Source organism: Entelurus aequoreus, linkage group LG19, assembly GCF_033978785.1.
Source record: "Entelurus aequoreus isolate RoL-2023_Sb linkage group LG19, RoL_Eaeq_v1.1, whole genome shotgun sequence".
NCBI classification, from domain to species: Eukaryota; Metazoa; Chordata; class Actinopteri; order Syngnathiformes; family Syngnathidae; genus Entelurus; species Entelurus aequoreus.
Genome location: NC_084749.1, coordinates 8,023,262 through 8,044,799, shown reverse-complemented (window position 1 = coordinate 8,044,799; position 21,538 = coordinate 8,023,262). Strand labels below are relative to the sequence as shown.

The following is a 21,538-nucleotide window of genomic DNA, read 5'->3' as shown; positions in this document are numbered from 1 at the left end:
AAAATAAATTAAGGAAAATTTAAAAAAGATAAATAGAAGGCACAAAAAGGTAAATGTAGTAAATAAAAGGTAAATAGAAGGTAAATAAGAGGTAAAGGAAGGAATATAGAGGGTAAAATAAGTTAGATAGAAGGTAAATAAAAAGATTTATAAAATAAAAAATTAAATAAAAAAGATAAATGGAAGGCAAATGTAGTAAAAAAAAATGTAAATAGGAGGTAAATAAAACGTAGAAGAATTAATAAATAAATTAAAAGAAGTAAATAAAAAGTCAAATAAGATACATAATTGTTAAAAGAAGGTAAATAAATGTAAATAAAAGTCAAGTAAAAATGTAAAAGAAGGAATATATCGGGAAAAACAGGTAAAATAGAAGGTAAATAAAAAGTTTTAAAAAAGGTAAACAGAAAATATAACAGTAAATATGAGGTAAATATTATATAGAAAGTAGAAGAAGAGGATAAAACAAAGTAAAATACAGTCAAAAAAAGTTAAATAGAAGGTAAAATAAGGTAGAATAAAAAGGTAAACAAAAGGCAAAAAGAGAATATAGACGGTAAAACAAGGCAATGGTCAAAGAAAGTAAATAGAAAGGAAAAAAGTAAGTACAAAATGGTAAAAGGGAATATAGAATGTACAACAATGTAAGAGACAATCAGAAGAGGTAAATTAAAGGTAACTAAAGGGAAAATAAGTTACATAGAAGGTAATTGAAATTGGTCATTTTCCAACCAATATTCTACAACACAAATTCAACGTTGAAACAACACGCTTTTTACTGACGTTTAATCAATGTCGAGTTCTGATGTTCATTTGACCTTTGAAATTTGGTCATTTCCCAACAAACAATGTGGATCCAACGCTAGACACCAACATTGTCTCAATTTACAAATACTACTATTTTGCAACGTTGTTGATGGATGGATGTTTCAAAGTCCGTTTTAAAGGACATGTACTTATAATCAACGCTGTATCAACGTCTTATGTCTGCTGGGTTGCAATGCGTGTGATTTTCTGCCTGCGTTTTAAAGAATGACAAACCACCATATACTGTCTGGGTGGAAAGTGCACTCATTGGTAAGATCCATTCCAGCTAGGGATGATACTCGAAACCGGTTTTCCCGGTTGTTCGATAAGAAAAGAACCGAGTCCTCGGACTCGAATCCCTTTTTGAGAACTGGTACCCATTATCGAGACCACTATAGTAAAGAAAAAGAGTTGGTTCTTTATTCGAATCCCTCGGAACGAATCCCGTCCCGACCAGAAATGCTCTGTGAGACATCAATCAAGAAATGGCGTCACGTAGCTCAGTCATTAGGCGCAGATAGCGAAATCAGGAAAAAATGGACGGGAAAAAGCGCTCCAAGGTGTAATAAAGTTCAAAACAAAAGGTATAATCCAATGAATAACTTTACTGAGAGATTTGAGCAGGGTACAAACACATGACCAACACTTTTACGACCAACCGGAAACATAGCAACCAGGCTAGCAACACACCTCCTTTACGGCAGCTGTCGCAACGTTCTTAAAACAACCGCAGCACATACATATATATACAACACATCTCCCTTTTTTAACTTTTGTTTTTCTTTCCTTGTAAACAAAACAAAATCACACTGTATATGTGTTGTCTGTCTAATTATAAATAATGCAGACGAGGCGTGTTGGCTGAGTTCTTGACGTTTACTTTCACGGGTGGCGACATCCAACAACACTTTTCGGGGCAACCACGCATGCTCGTCACTCCCGTTGCATGCTGGGTAGTGTAGTTGTTATATTCCCTAGCTCATAACATCTTTCCCTCTATAAAGAAATAATGTTAACTCAATAAAGTGTATTTCTTTTTTTAGCTTTAACTTTTCATTTTTTAGCATTGTAACCACATTTGCAAACAACTTTTCTCTTCATAGAATTTTCTTTCAATAAAGAAATAAAGTGCAAAAATGTCAAAGCATCATAACAAACAGTTATGTCAAATAGCAGCAGAAGTGCACTTTTTGGAAAGCTGTATTATTTCCAGTTGTGTGCCCAAGGGACTGATTTTATTTAACACTATATTATTATTTATACACCTATAGTGATCACAGAGACAGCTTGTTTTTGTGTTACTGTATATATTTGTTTCTCTGAAAAATCCCACTTAATATACTTTGGGTAACAACAGTCAATAGTTATTTATTTAATTTTATTTTTTTAGGGGGGGTAACAGTAAATATTTATTTATTTATTAGATGAAATTGTTTTCTTATATAATAAAAGTGAGCTTTTGTTAAACCAAATGTTGTGTTTTTTTCCATATACAACAACCTATCTGGACTCGATAAGAGAATCGGTAAGGAATCGGTTCGATAAGAGGATTCGATAATAGACTCGAACTCGATAATTTCTTATCCAACATCATCCCTAATTCCAGCTCAACAAGCCACTGATGAAAACACAATTTGAATGCACAATTAAGCGGAGGAAAAATCCATACTTTTTATCGGAGTACAGCAGAGCGTAGACTTCTCTGTGCATTCCCTCCGGCCTCTTGAAGGTCAGAGTTTCGGTTGTCTTCTTGGATTTTTTCTAGGATAGGGGAAAAAATGTAAACAGATTATCTTTCGATTGGGCATCTTCACAAAATGCATTTCTAATAACATATTTGTGTACATATTATAAATGCCGTAAATTCCGGACTATAAGCTACTACATTTTGAAACCTGTGGCTAATAAAACGCTGTGGTTAATTTAGGGATTATTCTTTGCTGACAACCATAATAATGCAAATAGTTTAAAAAAACACACAAAAAAACAAGCAAAGACACTGAAAAGGTGTGTTATGGTTTATGCCACGGCGCCATCTTTTGGACGAGTTCACTTAGTGCAGGTGCTGCAGTACTCAATTTTTAGCACTGTCAACCGGCAATAGAAATGCCATTCCATCTTCTAGCCGTCCATAGCGTTTCTACTCGTATGGATTCTTCATTCATCACCCCAAGCAATGTTTGTAAGTTTTACAATATAACTAAAACAATTCACACTTACAAAACCGTCCCATGCGTGATGCCTGTAGGAGTGTTTTCATGCATATTTGTACGTGCTGTCGTAATGTAATGAACATTTGCGAGTGCCTGTATTAGCAGTATTAATTTACAAAGGCATTATTTTTGTATTCATTTTTTAATGTAAATTCATCGTTACTGTGGCGTTATTGAGTCTGTTTAGCTGATTTGAGAGCTAGCTTCCGCAGCTAGCGGGTCCATGACTGTTTTGTTTGATCAGCCGTTTTACTGCCGTGTTACAGACACCGTTTGGAAACAATTAAGGTATGTAAATAAACATTTGCTAAATAATTCTGTGTAAATAACTCATTTCACATCATATATATCTGCGGCTTATAAATCCAGTGCAGCTACTATATGGAAAAATATTTATTTCAAAAATTTAGTGGGTGTGGTTTATATGCCTGTGTACTATATAGTCCAGAAAATACAGTACCAAAATTAGGGATCGACCGATTATCGACGCTGATATTAGGCATTTTGACATATATGGGCAAAGGTCTTTTTTTAATCAGTATCAGCTTTTTTTTGTGTGTGTGTGTATGTATACATGGAAACAATCTGTTAGAGTAGAAGCATGGTTGTGTGATTGATAGAGAGATTAAATAACTCAAACTAAATTCAGTCATGAACACATGAAAAGGACAGAGAATAGTTTGTGCCACTTGAGAAGTTGCAAAACAGCAAAGCAAAGTTGTGCGAGATTTTATCCCTTAAATATTGTGTAGATATTGCTGCAGTATATAAATGTGTGCATGCGTGTGTGTGTGTGTGTAGGCTGCCTAAAAATGCATAATAATACAAAATGGGGATAGTTACAATCATGCCCTGATGAATACATTAATAATGTAACCTACGATATTTATACTAAAATAAATATTTTGATGATCTGTACATTACATTTTATACATTTTATATAAGACAATGTCTTAAAAACGTGTTCTATTTTGCATGAAATTTGCTAGGTGATGAGCCTGCAAACAGTCTAATAATGTCAACACTGAATTTGGAATAATGTCATCAATCCCAGCTGAGGTTTTTAAGAAATATATATTATTTCAGGTTGTTTGGCAGAGATACAAAACTTCAGGTTGCTATTTTATTTATACTTTTTTAATTGTTTTATTATTCAACTCTATAAGAGCTGTTACTGTGACAAAGAGACTCCCTGCATTTTTTTGTTTTGGTTTGTTTTTAACTACTTTTTGAATCAACCATGCATCGTGCATTAAAAACAAAGTTAAGTGTGATAGTATTAGCTTAAATTTTGATTTAAGACCCTGCAAGGGACAAGCGGTAGGAAATGGATGAATGGATGTTTCTCACCTTGTCCGAGTTGATGAGGTCCTTCTTACTGATTGGCCCGTCATTGTCCCCTCCTGTCAGCTCCAGAATATCCCTCACATCAGCCCCGGTAGTCATGACTTCTCTGCTTTAAACAACTTTGAAACAAAAACTCGCGTGTAAACAATCATTCATTCCGTGCTGTCGTTAGCAACATGCTAACGATAACATCATTACGGAAGCACATTGAAAACAGAACCGTAGAAGAGCTGGGAGCAACAACAGATTTTTGTTATTTGTTTAAGGTTTAACTTTAAGTTGAATTTACATTTAAAGAATTGTCTAAGGTACACAAATATATGTTTTAATATCCACTGCTATTGTTCCGGTTCGTCACAATGCTAACAAGTACTTCCGGTTTTGCCCCGGAAGTAGTTTGTTTTTCTGTGGGGGAAGATTACAAACGGTTACACATTCGAAATAGCGCCACCAGATGGACGGGGCTAGGTTGACAATATTACATTACTGCTTTAAAAAGTATATATTTAGTAGCGATATTTGGAAATATTTATGTTAATCTGTATGAATTGCCCGTTTATTCACACAAAAAAAATAAATCCGAATGGTATTCATAATTATGAGATTTAAAAAGTTATAATTGCGTGTTAAAAATTCGAAATTATGGCACAAGCGGTAGGAAATGGATGGATGGAGATAAAATGGTCGACATTATGAGATACAATGGTCGAAATTATGATATAAGAAAGTTGTAATTATATATAAAAAAAAAAAAACGTCATCATAATTATGATAATAAAAAGTCCAAATGATGAGATTGAAAAGACTTAATTATGATATAAAAAGTCACAAGTCAAATAAAAGTCATAACTAATACTTGACACAACATATAAAACCAAACATCAAACATTTACATAATTCACCTGGGATACCTTGGGGGGTTTTTTTGCCTTTTTTTATATCTTTATTTATGAAGTTCAACATTTACAAACATTCGAAAACATGAAAAAATAACAAGGACAATTCAAACAAATGTGTGTGTGTGTGTGTTTTCTTGTATTTCTACCCTTCTTGAGACATGAATCAGAATCAGAAATACTTTATTAATCCCTGCATGTTGTGTCAATGTTGTATTTGTGTTGTCGAATATTGGTTGGAAAAATGTGAAATGTCTAAATTAATTTATGTGTAGTGTAGGGCTCAGCTCCAAATACATTTTAGCCAAGCACACGGGTACCGTGGTATTCCCGCTTTTACTTTGAAAACTAAAACTTCCGGTGTCAGAATATGAAAAAAAACCATCCAGTCTGTTTTTCCATTTCTGTTAACAGGGGATTTTATTTTTCTTTTATCAAATATAAAATGAGAATCAAACTGTTTTTTGTTTTAGTCATTGCTTTTCAACACCAAAACCATTTAAAAAAATATTTTAAGATGAACAAGCGCTTGAAAATGAACGTGTCCGTTCATTTTCAAGCGCTTGTTCATCTTAAATTTTTTTTTCAAATTCTTAAATGCAAATCAAAAACTAATTCGGACCATTTTTTCTATTTTCATTTCTGAAACAAAAGTTATTTAATGACCCATCCATCCATCCATTTTCTATACCGCTTGTCCCTGCTATAACAAATATGTTACCGTTATGCTAAAAACATGCTAAACTCAAAGGAAAAGTTGAAAATACTGCTTCCGGTTCAATTTGTCATCGCACAGATAACCACGCATTTTTGCATTTTGGGATGAACATTTTTTTCGATTTTTGTGTTATCTGGACAAATTAAAATCCATGACAGGAAAAACGCACAAAATCCAATTTTATGGCAATATTTGAATGAAAATCAACCGTTTTTTGTTTGTTTTAAAATCTGCCATATAATTTTAAAAAAATCGAAAAACGGCCCTAATTTTGTTTTTTTATTTGCGTTTCAGAATTGGAAATGAAATGAACGGAAGGTACACGGACCAAATTCAAATAAACCAATCGTGTTTTTTTTCGGATTTCCATTCATGAAAAGAATTTTCATTGACCCAAGCAGCCACACTCTTATTGTTTTAAAACACCGGAAGTAAACCCCTTTCAAAAACCCTACTTCCGCCCTACCCAGAAAGGAATTTCCCTCCGCCATTTTCAAGAAGTGGTGCGCACTCGTTATTAGCGTTTAGTCAAAAAACAAATTCGGACCATTTTTTCTATTTTCATTTCTGAAACAAAAGTTATTTAATGACACTTTTTTAAAAACGACAAAAGGACGCCTGCTAAACAAATATGTTACCGTTATGCTAAAAATATGCTAAACGCAAAAGAAAGGTTAAAATACTGCTTCCGGTTAAATTTGTCATCGCACAGATAAACACGCATTTTCGGATGAATTTTTTTTTTCGATTTTTGTGTTTATCTGGAAAAATTCAAACGCACAAAATCCTATTTTATGGCAATATTTTAATGAAAATCAACCCTTTTCGTGTGTTTTAAAATCTGCTATATATAAAATTTTAAAAAACATCGAAAAACAGCCCTAGTTTTGTTTTTTGATTTGCGTTTCAGAATTGGAAATAGAATGAACGGAAAGTACACGGACCAAATTCAGATAAAAAATGTTTTCGGATTTCCATTCATGAAAAGAAGATTCATTGACCGAAGCAGCCACACTCTTATTGTTTTAAAGAACCGGAAGTAAACTCCTTTACAAAAAAAAGCTACTTCCGCCCTATTCAGAAAGGAATTTCCCTCCGCCATTTTCAAGAGGTGGTGCGCACTCGTTATTAGCGTTTGGTCATTAGCTTACTTGAAGACACGTTAAACGCATTATCTTGTTATTAAACACATTGAAAAGAAGATGTCCAACGACCAGAGCGAGCATGTTTCCGAGAAGGCATCGGAGGAGCAGCAGGCACCGGTGCAACAGCCGAAGCTGCAAGGGTGAAAGTCCATTCATTAACCTTCCTTTGTTAGCCTAGTTAGCAGCTAACGGCTAGGCCTTGTGACCATTTGGCGGCATTTTTAAACATTATAAAAATGAATGTTACTCGTGTGCCTAGTGACATTTTGCAACAATACTTTATTTGTAATGAACGGAATGTACATGTTTTTACTTTGTGTGTCGTTGTTTAACGTTAGAAAAGTCGCGCCGCCATTTTGGGGCTGTTTGGCCTTGCGTAAGTAATTATCGCCTAACCGATAAGTAATCCACAATTAAGTGTACAATTCCATTAAGACACCGTTAATTTAGTTCGACATCTTCTATTACGTTCTTACACGACTTAAAGCTTCCTGGTGTTCTACCTTTAACGCTTAGGCGGATACCAGGCCGCGTTTGGTTAAAGTCACGTGACGATTACCCTAATCGTGTGTTAAAAGTAACCGACTTGAAAGAGGTTTGTGGTTAACGTTACGTAACGATTTCGGTAATCGTGTGTAAAATAACTGACTTGAAAGAGGTTTGTGGTTAACGTTACGTAACGATTACGGTAATCGTGTGTAAAATAACTGACTTGAGAGAGGTTTGTGGTTAACGTTACGTAACGATTACGGTAATCGTGTGTAAAAGTAACCGACTTGAAAGAGATTTGTGGGTAACGTTACGTAATGATTACAGTAATGTGTGTAAAATAACTGACTTGAAAGAGGTTTGTGGTTAACGTTACGTAACGATTACAGTAATGTGTGTAACATAACTGACTTGAAAGAGGTTTGTGGTTAACGTTACGTATTGATTACAGTAGTCGTGTGCAAAATAACTGACTTGGAAGAGGTATGTGTGTAAAATTTCAAAAATTAAATGGTTGACTTGAAGCCACGATTATCAGACTGGTCGTGTAAAGACGATTCCAGCGATACATATATATTTTTTGTTATATTTAAGTTTAAAAAACACTTTACATTTAAAAAACACCAAGACCAATGTCGTGGACTGGCAAAGCAGACTGTATCAGTTATTGTCCGCCATGTATGTCGCGGACTCAACGTCCAGGTCCAGAGTATACAAAGTCACCAAAAAGGAATGGACAATGAAGGTGAAGGCAAAACAGTGAGGAGTGTCCTGACCAGATAGCTAAATCTCTAGATTGATTGTTGTCAAACGTTCTTTGTCACATTGTTTACTTTTAATATGTCCAATAAAGATTTGATTAATTTATGATGGCTCAGGTGTGTGGGGTCTTAAGCGACCATTGTGTGTGTGTGGACAAGGATAAGGTTAGGTGGGTTTTACCCTGGATAACCTGTTCGAGGTCATCAGTATTGTAATACTAGACACCATGTTGTATAGTGGTGATGTACTGAACGAGCGGTCTGGTCGCTAATCAGCGATCAGGCGTAAGATGGACTGAGTGACCACTGCCGATATCCAGCTAGCGGCCAATGTAGAGTAGTGGATCTTGTGTTTTTAAAGTTGCGCTTTTTCCTACACAGAGAACTGAACGGCAAGGGCAGCATCAGCCGCAAGGAGAGGCCCCAAAAGAGAGGCGGAGGCGGCCGCTTCGAGCCCTATGGAAATGTGAACAAGAGATACCGGGTTTTTGTCAGCAACATCCCTTACGATGTCAAATGGCAATCCCTTAAAGACCTGATGAAGGAGAAAGGTAAGGTTTTGTAGATCGGCGGGCTCATTCACCCAGTCCGCATTGTTGAAGCAGACAATGGTACCTCGGAGTCTTTTTATTGGACCGCTACAGCTTTTTAAAGAGGGATTGAGATGTATTTTTACATTGTTGGAGAGCTTGTGTGGTAGTGAAAGGAGGGTCCTCATACTTTTTTGGTCAGCCAAAGATTTGGAGGCTTGCACACAGACTGTGGCCTTGGATGTCGGAGAGAAGAACGATCACGTTTTTTGCTTAAAGCGCCCATGGTGTTGAAGAAGTCAAAGCTTTTGACGAAGGAGTAAATACCCAGTGGTTTGTGTTAATGCGATGATTTCTACAGTTTTGTGACAGAATATCTGTCTTGCTCCCTCACACGTGCAATTTTTGCTCAACTTTTCATGAATTCATTTTTAAAACTTCCAGAAAAATGAAGAAACTAAAGAAAGAGCCTGGGACTATGTTTAACGTCCCCTCTCAAATGTATACATTGGATTGCAGGGTTCCCCAAATGTGGGTTTTTCTAAAATATGTATGTTTTTGTAATGATCAACTCCTGGAGCTCATACAAGCATGTTCTGAAGCAGTCATAGAGTACTACATTAGAGGGTCTGTCTGGTATTTGTTTGTGCTATCTGACTGTGGAGTTAAATGTTATTTTCTTCTTTTAGGTGTGCCCTTGACAAGCAAACTGTTTTTCTCAGCAGATCTCCATGTTGTGCCAAGCAAAGATGTGTGTTGGGGTTGTCTGGGGTACAGGTCTACAAAATGAAACGGCTTCTTACTACTCATTGTCCTTGTCTCTAGAGGTTTGGTCCATTTGCTGAACAGGTGCGGGATCAGGAGTGAAGATGTGGTTTCTATCTAAATTCCTTCCTATTATTGTGTACTTTAAACAGTTCAAAGACAACACGTTTGGAAAAGACTAATTTGCTCTTCCCCACAACATTATTTACGCTGAGGCTGTGGTCCGCGTAGTCATCGTGTTCACGAAGGCTCAGCAGTTGGACAAAGGGATTGCGGCGTTGGTGTCAAAGTGCACACAGGTTTGCACTGAAGTGAGCAATGGGGTTTTTTTTTTAAAGGTTTGCAAACTTAAAATCAATTTTGTCAATTAGCAAGTGGAAGGTGTTTTTTCCTAATGGGAAGGCCTATGGAAAAGGTGTATGGCCTTAGTCCATTGCTTTTGGTGCTTTTGAGGGAATCCTAAAAAAGGACTTAGTAAGAAGTACATTTTGTTTGCTTTTTGTAGACCTGTACCATATTGTGATGCGACAGAGGTGCTGGAGGGAAGCTCAGGACTGCTCGTCCGAGCTCACTGTCACCGGCCACCTTTCTTGTTCCCACTCTAAACCCCAATTGTTCTCTCGGCTTCTCTCCCTTGGTGTGTGTCGTCTGGGATCTGATTTGTAGTGGGTGATGTAACGTACGTGGAACACTTAATGGACGCAGAAGGCAAATCAAGGGTAAGTGCAAAAACATATATAAACACAACCTTTTGAAATATCCTTGGCAAACCTGTGTTTGTCAGCTTTGGTTTTCTCTCTTCATTGCTGGGCATTTGTTCAGATTGCGCAACCTGACTAGAGGGTATGAGATGTGGACATGTCGGAGGCATGTTCTTTGTGGTGTCGCCAGTGGTCATTTTAGGATTGATGCTCTTTAAGGACTTCAGCTTTTCTTCGTAGCCAATCTTGAGATAGCAGTAGCATACAAATGTACCTTTTGGTTGCTGGAGTCTTCTTCTAAAGACCTAAAGAAGGTGTAGTGTGCAAGTGGCGGTCGCAGGACTTAACAATATTTTGTTTTTTTGAACAAAGGTTTTCCCTGAAATAGTAACTTCCAATATTTCATTGTTGGGGAATCCAATTTCACTGTGGATTTCCTCTCTTGGATGTTGGAAATACATAACTTCTATAAACATCACTCTGTTTTGTTATTGGAGAGTTGTGGCCAAAGTTGTATGCTTGTTGTAGTCTTTTAAAGTTGATGTGCATGAATTTCACTTTCAATCAATATTTTTGTAAAATCTTGTCAAATAGGAATATTCTAATTTGAATGTATTTATTTTTTGAATATTCCGGGTTGTGGTGTGTTCTTCAATCAACCAAGGGCTGTGCGTAAGTAACTTAATTTCTTATACGACAGGGGTGTCCAAAGCAGCTCGTGTTTTTATTGTCCCGCAAAACCTTTTGCAGACCAAAAAAACTAATTTTTGATGAGAAAACAAACAAAAATTGAACCAGCCCAATATCCTTACCTGAGCGTCTTCTACATGGTGTTTGATGAAGATATGCACAGATTTAATGCAATATACGCTAAGATTTTTGAGTGTGCTGAAGCTTATATGTAATAACGACGCCAATATTAAAGCTGTGGAACCCAAGTTATATTGTTTAACAAAAAAAACACATTAATATCATACAGGTTATCGTAACAGTAATCATTTCGGAAAAAATTATACGTCTGTGTGTTGTCATGTCTTATAATTAAGTATTTTAGTAAATAAAACCCCAAAATCAATCAATCAATGTTTGTTTATATAGCCCTAAATCACAAGTGTCTCAAAGGGCTGTACAAGCCACAACGACATCCTCTGTACAGAGCCCACATACGGGCAAGGAAAACTCACCCCAGGGGGACGTCAATGTGAATGACTATGAGAAACCTTGGAGAGGACCGCATATGTGGGTAACCCCCCCCCCCCCCCCCCTCTAGGGGAGACCGAAAGCAATGGATGTCGAGTGGGTCTGACATAATAAGTCCAACACATCAGCGAAAGTCCAGTCCATAGTGGGGCCAGCAGGAACCATCCCGAGCGGAGACGGGTCAGCAGCGTAGAGATGTCCCCATCCGATGGACAGGCTAGCGGGCCACCCCGGGTTGGGAGCAGAGTAGAAAAGAAAAGAAACGGCAGATCAACTGGTCTAAAAAGGGAGTCTATTTAAAGGCTACAGTATACAAATGAGTTTTAAGATGAGACTTAAATGCTTCTACTGAGGTAGCATCTCTAACTTTTACCGGGAGAGCATTCCATAGTATTGGAGCCCGAATAGAAAACGCTCTATAGCCCGCAAACTTTTTTTGGGCTCTGGGAATCACTAATAAGCCGGAGTTCTTTGAACGCAGATTTCTTGCCGGGACATATGGTACAATACAATCAAAAAATCATTTGTCTTTGTGGCAGTCAACCCCTCCAGATCCAATCGCAGGATTTAGATAGAGGGGTGATCAGAGCCCACGGAAGAGACTTCTCATTGGCTGACGCGATATATAGTGAATACCCCAAAAAGGTCTGGCTGTTTTCCTTCTAGACAGGTTATGTAATGTTCAATTTTCCTATATTTTGTGTGTATCCTTTTGTGTGGCGACGTGTGTTACCGATAGTCACTTATTTTCTGCAACAAAATATGAACTAGAGGATCCTTCGATGCAACTTCAGACTGTCAACAACCTATGTGTGATTCCGTGCACTGGGAGGGACTATCAGCGAGGTGCACAGAGTGGGCAGCGGGATTTGCAGTTTGAATTGTGCCCAGTGACACGAGATTCAAGTACCCCAACTTTAATAAAAATTTGAAGCGCAAAGGTACAACGTTGCGGTACAAAGCAAAAATAATCCAGTCCCGAAAAGCATCCTGACAGGTGACAGAGCCAGCACTCAAACCAACCATGAATTGATTAACATGGGCCCCTACTTAAACAAGTTGAAAAACTTATACGGGTGTTACAATAAATCAATAACTTGTCACGTGGGATCATGACAGGTTTTAGGATCTTTAATGTACAGAAAAGTACAAAGTGGCCCCTACAGCCTTCAACTTTTTCTGTTTGCGGCCCTCGTCGGAAAAGTTTGGACACCCCTGTTAGGATATTTCATAGCATGACATTGCTATCAATCAAAGTAGACTCATTGATTGTTCGTGCTCTGCCAGTGTGGTTGAGTTCAGGACCGAGGAACAGATGAGGAGAGCTGTGGAGAAGGTCAACAAGCACAACCTCAATGGGCGTCCCCTGAAAGTGAAGGAGGTAAGCCACAGGAACCTGGATAACCTTTTATGCGGTCGTCAACAATGACCGTTGTCCTTGTCTTCTTTTAGGACCCTGATGGTGTGATCGCTCTGAGAGAAACCAGCAAGAGCGGAGGCCCCCAAGGTGGCATGGGAGGAATGGATAGAATGGGCCCTGCACCAAATGGCCCCATGGTGAACATCCCTCCCAGCCTGATGAACAACCCCAGCATTCCCATGGAGGTTATCCATGGCCTGCAAGCGGGACGGATCGGCAACACAGTGTTTGTTGCAAATGTAAATTGACTAAAAGTAGACCTGACTCGTCTTGTGTGTGCAAGTCTGAGCACTGCGCTTGTCTGCCGGCAGCTTGACTACAAGGTGGGCTGGAAGAAGCTGAAGGAGGTGTTCGGCATGGCCGGCATGGTTATGAGGGCGGACATTCTTGAGGACAAGGAGGGCAAGAGCAGAGGCATGGGCACAGTAACGTTTGACCTGCCCATTGAAGCCGTCCAAGCTGTGTGTATCCTTGCAAAACGCTCACTCTTCGATTAGTTCAGAACACTCATTTAATGTACATGTTTACTGAGTCCACATATCTCCAGTCTGTTTTCCCTAACGATTTGCACAGCCATGTTGAATGGACAACTGTTGTTCAACCGGATCATGCACGTAAAACTGGTAGGTTAACTAACCATATTGTATACACATTCTTCAGGATTGGATTATGTCTATGGATGTTTTCATGCATCCAAGTCATTGTAATCTCAGGGCATTCTATCGATTGCAACTGGACAGCTTGGTTTGTCTTAGAAGTCGTTTCGCCTCTCATCCGAGTAGGCTTCATCAGATCATGCTCATAGACTTAGATTGGTCAGATCTAGTTTGTCTTAGGTGAGTCAGATCTAGTCTAGCGGCTGGTGCCAATTACCCTGACTCTCGCCAGACCCTTGTAGTTTGCTGAGCTCAACACAAGGGTCTGGGCTCGAAGGCATTGCAAACTCCTTCCAGATAGCAAAAAATAATGAGCCAATCAGGATTGCCGGGCGGGATTTCATAGATGTGACGTAGCGCCGAAGGGACTGTTTGATTCAAACAACAATGGCGGCACGGAGCAAGGAGTCGTGTGCTGCCATTGATTGTGCAATTGCAACTGTTTTACTACATCGATCGAATAATAATTATTTAAAAGATGAACAGAGAAGGGTATTGAAGGCATTTATTGGTGGCAAGGATGTTTTGGCACTTCCAACCGGGTTTGGATTTCCCAGCGCCGCTCTCATCGGTGTCACGGGTTTATTTCGATGTGAGTGGTTGAAGTAGCACGTCATTCAAGATAACGGACAAGTGGTTTATCCAATCACATACAGTGATTTTTTTTACAAGGCCCTGCCTTCTGAAATGCTTCTCCTATTGAGAATGAGAACTCCCAGATTCATGTGGGGAGCTCAGCGAACGACAAGGATCTGGCGAGAGTCAGGTTAGGTGCCAATACCTCAGTAGCGAAACCATCCTTGCCCAGACACACCCTCCTGGTTTTTGAAGTCTAAATATTTGGCACCAACTGCTAGTCTAGATCTGACCAATCTAAGTCTATGAGCATGAACTGATGAAGCCTCCTCAAATGAGAGGCGAAACATCTTCAAAGACAAAAGTAACAGTCCAGTTACGATCATTTAAATGGCCCGAGAATTGAATTACCTTTCAAATACGTTTTTGTGTCTTTATTTTGCCAGGACGAAAAGTCAATGCCCAAAGATTTTGGACCACCTGACAGAGGTTCTTCTCTTCCTCGTAAGTATATGATTTTTAAGCAAGTGTTAAACTAGCTCTTGCGTCCTGATGTCAAGTGTAGTTGCATGACCCTGTGTAAACAAAGCCATTTTTACCCAGGTGGCCTGAGTGGTATCGGATTGGGTTTGGGGCCTGGTGGCCAGCCCATTGATGCTAACCAACTCAATAGAGGAGGCGGCGGCGGTGCAATGGGTAACATGGGTGCCGGAGGTAATTAAATGTGATTTATTTACCATATATTCCAGACTATAGCGCATACCGGGAAAAAGCTGCATACACTGAATTTTTATAACTATAAACTTTTGTTTTGTAAATTAGCCGGAATATAAGCCACCTACATTTACGTTGTGAATTTAGTGAGTTATTCAGAAATATTTTGTAAATGTTTATTTACATACCTTAATTGTTTCCAAATGGTGTCTGTAAAACGGCTGATCAAACAAAACAGAATTCTTGGTCATGGGCCCACTAGCTGCGGAAGCTAGCTCTCCAATCAGCAAACAGACTCAATAACTCCACGGTGACGTTTTTCTAAATTCACTGAGGAATTTGTGAAACTGGAACAATACAAAAGGAATGCCATTGTAGGTTAATAATACAGACACAAACACTTGTAAACGTGTATGCTATTTGGGTAATGCCAACGACACTAGCATCATTACATCACGAAGGCATGTACAAATATGCATGAAACCACTCCTACACACGGGACAGTTTAGTAAGTAAGAATTGTTTTAGTTATATTGTAAAACTTACAAACAGCACTTGTACTTCCAGTTCAAAGCTTTGAACAGCAGGAAACACTTGCAGATTCACCAAGCATCACCTACGGTGAGCAAACTCAATCATAATGGCGCCATCGCACAAACACACCATTTCAGGGTCTTTGCATGTGTTTTATGAAAATGCTTTACTTTATAGCTGTCAGCTAAGAAAAATCCATAAATTAGGCGCATTATTTTATTAGCCGCAGGGTTCAAAATGTAGGGGAAAAAGTAGAAATGTACGGTAAGAAAAATTAGGAGTCCAGTCAAGTCCGTTGCTCACAAATTTGCCTTTGTATTTCCAGGAGGGGATGGAATGGGCTATGGCAGCATGGGAAATCGAATGAGCGGAGGTATGTCCTATGTTCTGCTCATCTTTTATTCCTCTAATATTTAATCATTCCAAGGTTGTCTGACCTTTTTTTTCTCCATCTTTTAAGGAATTGACAACTTTGGGGGAATGCACAACATGGACCGTTACGGCTCTTCCGGTATGTCCAGAATAAATGGTACGGACAAGTTAACCGTTTCAAAAGCAGAGCGGAATGAATTCATGACTAATGCTTTCCTATCTTGCGTTGTCAGATATGGACCGGGGGATCGGTGGCGGTTTCGACCGGGAGTTTGGTCGAAATGAGATGGGCATGTCTCGCAGCAGTTTTGGAGATTCCTTTGATCGAGGTATACTTTTGATTTCCCAGGGGTAAAAAGGCTATGTGGCAATAAAACCAGTGTCTGGGCTGTAATTTAGCCCGACAATATATTGACCTGGAAATTGCAGACAAGTGACCAAATTACCCACTAATAAATAATACATACCGTATTTTTCGGAGTATAAGTCGCACCGGCCGAAAATGCATAATAAAGAAGGAAAAAAACATATATAAGTCGCACTGGAGTATAAGTCGCATTTTTTGGGGAAATTTATTTGATAAAAGCCAACACCAAGAATAGACAGTTGAAAGGCAATTTAAAATAAATAAAGAATAGTGAACAACAGGCTGAATAAGTGTACGTTATATGAGGCATAAATAACCAACTGAGAACGTGCCTGGTATGTTAACGTAACATATTATGGTAAGAGTCATTCAAATAACTATAACATATAGAACATGCTATACGTTTACCAAACAATCTGTCACTCCTAATCGCTAAATCCCATGAAATCTTATACGTCTAGTCTCTTACGTGAATGAGCTAAATAATAATATTTGATGTTTTACGGTAATGTGTTAATCATTTCACACATGAGTCGCTCCTGAGTATAAGTCGCACCCCCGGCCAAACTATGAAAAAAAACTGCGACTTATAGTCCGAAAAATACGGTAATAATAATGCAAGTATGCACTTTTAAATGCGATAAACTTGCATATCTCGTAATTAGAATTTGCGCTTCTAAATATCCAAATTAAGTAACAAAATTTAAATATGCTCTGTTAGCAGAATTTTATACTTCATTAAAAATCACAACCAAAAGCAATACAAGAGGTTCTGTCCTTGTTAGGCAGGGGAGGGGCACCCTCAAATATACACGAACAAAAGTTGTTGTGACTAAAATGATTGCGGTTATTATAATGCGGTATTGTTGAATTTGCACAATCTTTTTTTAATTAAACAAAATACATAGACACATTATACTTTCTTGGTAGAGGAAACATTAAATACTGTACTAATACTACAGCCATATTATTTTATCTTGTGTTTAAATATTATCTTCCATTTTAATTTGTAGAATGTTTCTAAATAAATGCAAATTGGGGGATCACTCTGTTTCACTTCCAGTTTGTGACGTCGCGCATGTCACTGTTAAAGGCATCCGTTTCAACTGGATACTGGACTGTGTGTCAAACACAGTGCAGGCAACATAGCTTTTATGTTCAATCTGAATAATGTATGATAGTTGTTTAGACATTGTATGTATATGTTTAGATTGTGGTGTGACATGTTTTTTTTAATGGGGAAAGACTCTTGTTTTAATGCTAGCATTTAAGATAGCTAGTCGTTTCATCATTTTTAATTGAAAATGGTAATACTAACCGTCGGGAGCTTTACACTGTTTATCATTACTATTGTTTGTGCATGTAGTACAGGGGTGCCCATTACGTTGATCGCGAGCTTAACCGCCAGCCAGGCTTTGAAAAAATAGACCTAAAAATTAGCGATCATAAATCTTCATTATGACGTCACTTGATTGACATTCGCGGCACCTGAGGACCTTGTCAAATGATGCTGGCTGCTGCCAGCTCAGTGTGAAGGAAAAAATGACCATCAGGAAGGCGAGTTTTTATTTCAACCATACCTCCCGTCAAAAGCCTAAAGATTGACCGCACAGTTCCTGTCTTCACAATAAAACCGCTGCTCCATCCTGCCTGCGCTAACAAAATAAGAGTCTCCGAAAGCTACCGCAAACATGCTAGTAAGCCACGGAGTTTGCCGTCAATGTAATTTCTTGTAACGTGTATAAAAACGAATATGGAAGCTGGACAAACAAGATGCCAAAACCAACCACTTCAATGTGATATTGGACAGAAAGGAAGACTTTTTTTCCCTCCTCAATGTAAAGTCGAAAATGTGGAAGTTGTCAGCACTACTGTGAATCTTGTCTGATTACAATCAATGCAAGTCATCAGAATCAGGTAATACGACAACTTATATTCTTGTCTTCATGGAAGAAGAGAATCTATATGTGTTATGCTCACGATGTGTTATGGTAGAAGGATCACTAGCGCCCTCTACCACCAGGAGGCGGGAGTCATTTAATGACTCATATTTGACACACGCAGCTACGGTATATTAATAAAACATAGCTGCTTACTGTTATTTTTAGCATATTCAATAGCTTGGACCTTAAATCCTACTGAGTAGCTCTTTATCTTCTTTATGCGATTTTAAATTATTGAAATCAGCCTCCTCCATTTTGAAAATTATGACAGGTGAAGTGTCACTCGTGACGTGACGAGTTTGACCCGGCGGAAATTCTAGGCATATGCTAATTATTTAGCGAAACGAGTTTGACCCGGCGTAATTCTAGACATGCGCTAATAAAAATAATATTTTGCGAAACGAGTTTGACCCGACGTTATTTTGCGAAACGAGTTTGACCCAGCGGTAATTCTAGGCAGGCGCATACTTGGTCAATAAAAAGGTTGCTCGCCTGCTGGAAAAGTGTGTTCACCCCTGATGTCGTACAAACGCTGCTGCAGAGGTCTCTGCCTCCTGTAGCCTGCAACAACACATGCTGGCTAGCAAACTTAATCGAGTTTGTTTTCATTTATTGTTCTGTTAATTGACTTGTCGAATATCGGCCCAGGTTTACCACCCGTAACACTTTCTCTTGACTTTTCCCACGATGCTCAGGAAATTCCATGGGTATGGACCGCATGAACGTTGCAATGGACCGTCTGGGATCAACCATGGATCGCATAGGAAGCCTGGATAGGATGGGCCTGGACAGAATTGACCGCCCGTCCGACTTGGACCGGATGGGCTCTGGCTTTGACCGCATGGGCTCTGGTATGGACCGGCTCGGGCCAAGTCTGGACAGGCTGGGCACAGGTGTCGACCGCATGAGCTCCAGCATGGATCGCCTCGGCCCAACCGGGTTCGACCGCTTGGGCCCTTCTAGTTTGGATCGCATGGGTGCAGGTCTGGACTATGGCGCCCCGATGGGCATGGATCGCATGGGCAGCGCCGGGCTTGACAGAATGCCCAGCAACTTTGACCGCATGGGCTCCGCTGGCGGTCTTGACCGCTTCCCGTCCAGCGGCCTGGATCGTATGAGCTCCGGAATGGACAGGATGGGATCCGGTGGTGTCGGTCAGTTCGATCGTTCCGCTGACTTGGATCGTGGATTTGGTGGCAATTCCTTTGGAAATGCTGGAGCAGGAGGCCCTGGTGCAGGAGCAGGAAACCTCAGAAAGGGATGCCAGATCTTTGTTCGAAATGTGCGTTTCTCAGGCCTTGCGTCTTACATCCCAGCTTTTCTGACTCGGTACATGGCTAACATTTTGTCTTTTTTTGTCTTTTAGCTGCCATTTGACTTCACCTGGAAGATGCTGAAGGATGCATTCAATACATGTGGTAAGACAATTGTCCATTGTGTGCCATTTATTAGGGACCAAATGTCCCTTTGGGACAGAGGACCCTATTGTATTTGTAAGGTTTTAATATTATTATACCGCCGCCTCTTTGAGCTGTAATTTGACCCCCTTAACATGCTTCAAAACTCACCATACTTGACACACACATCAGGACTGGCGAAAATTGCGATCTAATCAAAAAACCTAGCCCCAAAACTCAAAATTGCGCTCTAGCGCCCCCTAGGAAGAAAACACAGACAAAACTGCCTGTAGAGACATGAAACAAAAACTTCTATGTAGGTCTCACTAAGACCTACATTTCCTACACTGACATCCTTCAGCAAAAATCAACAGGAAGTTTGCAATTCCCCCTTCAAAACAAAAGTTTTGTAAAAACAGTCACCTTTCTCTCTTTGAGCTATAATTTGACCCCCTTAACATTCTTCAAAACTCACCAAACTGGACACACACAACAGGACTGGCAAAAATTGCGATCTAATAAAAAAAAACAACCCCAAAACTCAAAATTGCGCTCTAGCGCCCCTAGGAAGAAAACACAGACAAAACTGCTCCTAGGAAGAAAACAGACAAAACTACCTGTAACTTCCAGTAGGAATGTTGTAGAGACATGAAACAAAAACCTCTATGTAGGTCTCACTTAGACCTAGATTTCATTCACTGACAACCCCCAGCAAAAATCAAGAGGAAGTTTGCAATTCCCCCTTCAAAACAAAAGTTTTGTAAAAACCGGTCACCTTTTTTCAAACATTATCTCCTCTGAGCGTGTTTGTCGTGTCGGCTTCAAACTAGCACAGGAGAGAGATTGAACCCTTCTGATTAAAAGTTGACGAAAGAGTTTTAATTACTGCTACGGTTTGGATTTTATGTGCCGTCAAAGTCGGTCCCGTCCATCGCTGCTTGCAGCTTTAATTTTGTGTTGACATTCCTGTGCGTGGTTTCTTTGCAGGTATGGTGCAGTATGCCGATATCAAGATGGAGAACGGCAAGTCCAAGGGCTGCGGCGTGGTCCGCTTCGACAACCCGGAGACCGCCGACCGCGCCTGCCGCACCATGAATGGCTACCGCCTGAACGGAAGAGAAATCGACGTCAGGATTGATAGGAATGCATAAGTTTCTGCAGCTGACCTTTCGTTTAGTCACTGATGCCCATTACATTATGACCGGAAGTTTCTTGCCAGCCTGTCCACCTTCACTCGGTTTGTCTGTAACAGTGAAATTGTTTTAGTTAGTGTAGCAGATTTTAGTTTGTACATTTGACTTTTTTTAGAGACCAAATTTCTCCTCCGACATCCTTCACCTGTCTGCTTTGTCTTCAAAGTGTTTTGATAATAAACCAATGATTGTCTTGGCTGTCTTGTCCTTCCATTGCTCACACATGTCATATTTACAGTTTGATGAAATAAGATGAATGTTCCACCTGTGTTTGTACTATGGCCGGTGTGTCAAACTCATTTACATTGAGGGCCACATGGCAGTGATGGCTGCCTTCAGAGGGCTGCTTTTTTAAAGTTATGCATGCGGGCAATAACCTGTGATTAATCAAAATTCAACTTGATACGATTTAAAAAAAAAATACATTTGACAGCATTGCTATAACTGTACAAGTAATCACCTCATATTACACCATTGCCTGCACTTCATTATTAGATGTACAAACTTATCTTTACTAACAATTTTGTAATACACTAATATTTGGCATGACTAGATAACAGATATGCATTTTTTCCTGTCAAAATGGAAATAATTATTTGCATTTAGTTAAAAAAAAAGGATTTTATTAACACATCTTTCAGGCCACATCTGCCCCCCGGGCCTCGAGTTTGACACCTGTGTATTATGGGATGTATAGCAGTGTAGAATGGGTCAATAGGTGTGTGAATCTTTGGGCACATAAAGATTGGATCTGATTCAACAACATTCTCTCTTCAAATCGATTATCGCGATGT

At 39.2% G+C, this 21,538-nt stretch overlaps 1 protein-coding gene across 4 annotated transcripts; it reads left to right on the top strand.

Annotated features, from left to right (window-relative positions):
• Positions 1–7,047: 7,047 nt before the first annotated feature.
• Positions 7,048–20,942, top strand: hnrnpm (heterogeneous nuclear ribonucleoprotein M). 4 transcript variants are annotated; one of them, XM_062027787.1, is made up of 16 exons: positions 7,048–7,266; positions 8,758–8,927; positions 10,338–10,390; positions 11,037–11,044; positions 12,860–12,953; positions 13,025–13,231; positions 13,304–13,457; positions 13,566–13,615; positions 14,671–14,728; positions 14,828–14,938; positions 15,798–15,845; positions 15,933–16,001; positions 16,078–16,173; positions 18,850–19,436; positions 19,521–19,572; positions 20,539–20,942. In XM_062027787.1, exons 1-16 carry the CDS (start codon positions 7,184–7,186, stop codon positions 20,700–20,702), a joined length of 2,004 nt encoding a protein of 667 aa, XP_061883771.1. In that variant the 5' UTR covers positions 7,048–7,183; the 3' UTR covers positions 20,703–20,942. The 4 variants fall into 4 exon arrangements, with proteins under 4 accessions (XP_061883771.1, XP_061883769.1, XP_061883770.1 ...); XM_062027785.1 differs by lacking the exons at positions 7,048–7,266; positions 8,758–8,927; positions 10,338–10,390 and adding an exon at positions 15,506–15,559 and having other exon boundaries at positions 10,838–11,044; positions 15,933–15,983; XM_062027783.1 differs by lacking the exons at positions 7,048–7,266; positions 8,758–8,927; positions 10,338–10,390 and adding an exon at positions 15,506–15,559 and having other exon boundaries at positions 10,840–11,044.
• The last annotated feature ends 596 nt before the right edge of the window (positions 20,943–21,538 follow it).

Coding starts and splice junctions, on each gene's coding strand:
- hnrnpm (XM_062027787.1), top strand. CDS start 7,184: ATGTCCAACGACCAGAGCGAGCATGTTTCCGAGAAGGCATCGGAGGAG. Junction 13,458..13,565: donor TGAAGCCGTCCAAGCTGTGT/GTATCCTTGCAA, acceptor CGATTTGCACAG/CCATGTTGAATGGACAACTG. Junction 16,002..16,077: donor CGGTATGTCCAGAATAAATG/GTACGGACAAGT, acceptor TTGCGTTGTCAG/ATATGGACCGGGGGATCGGT.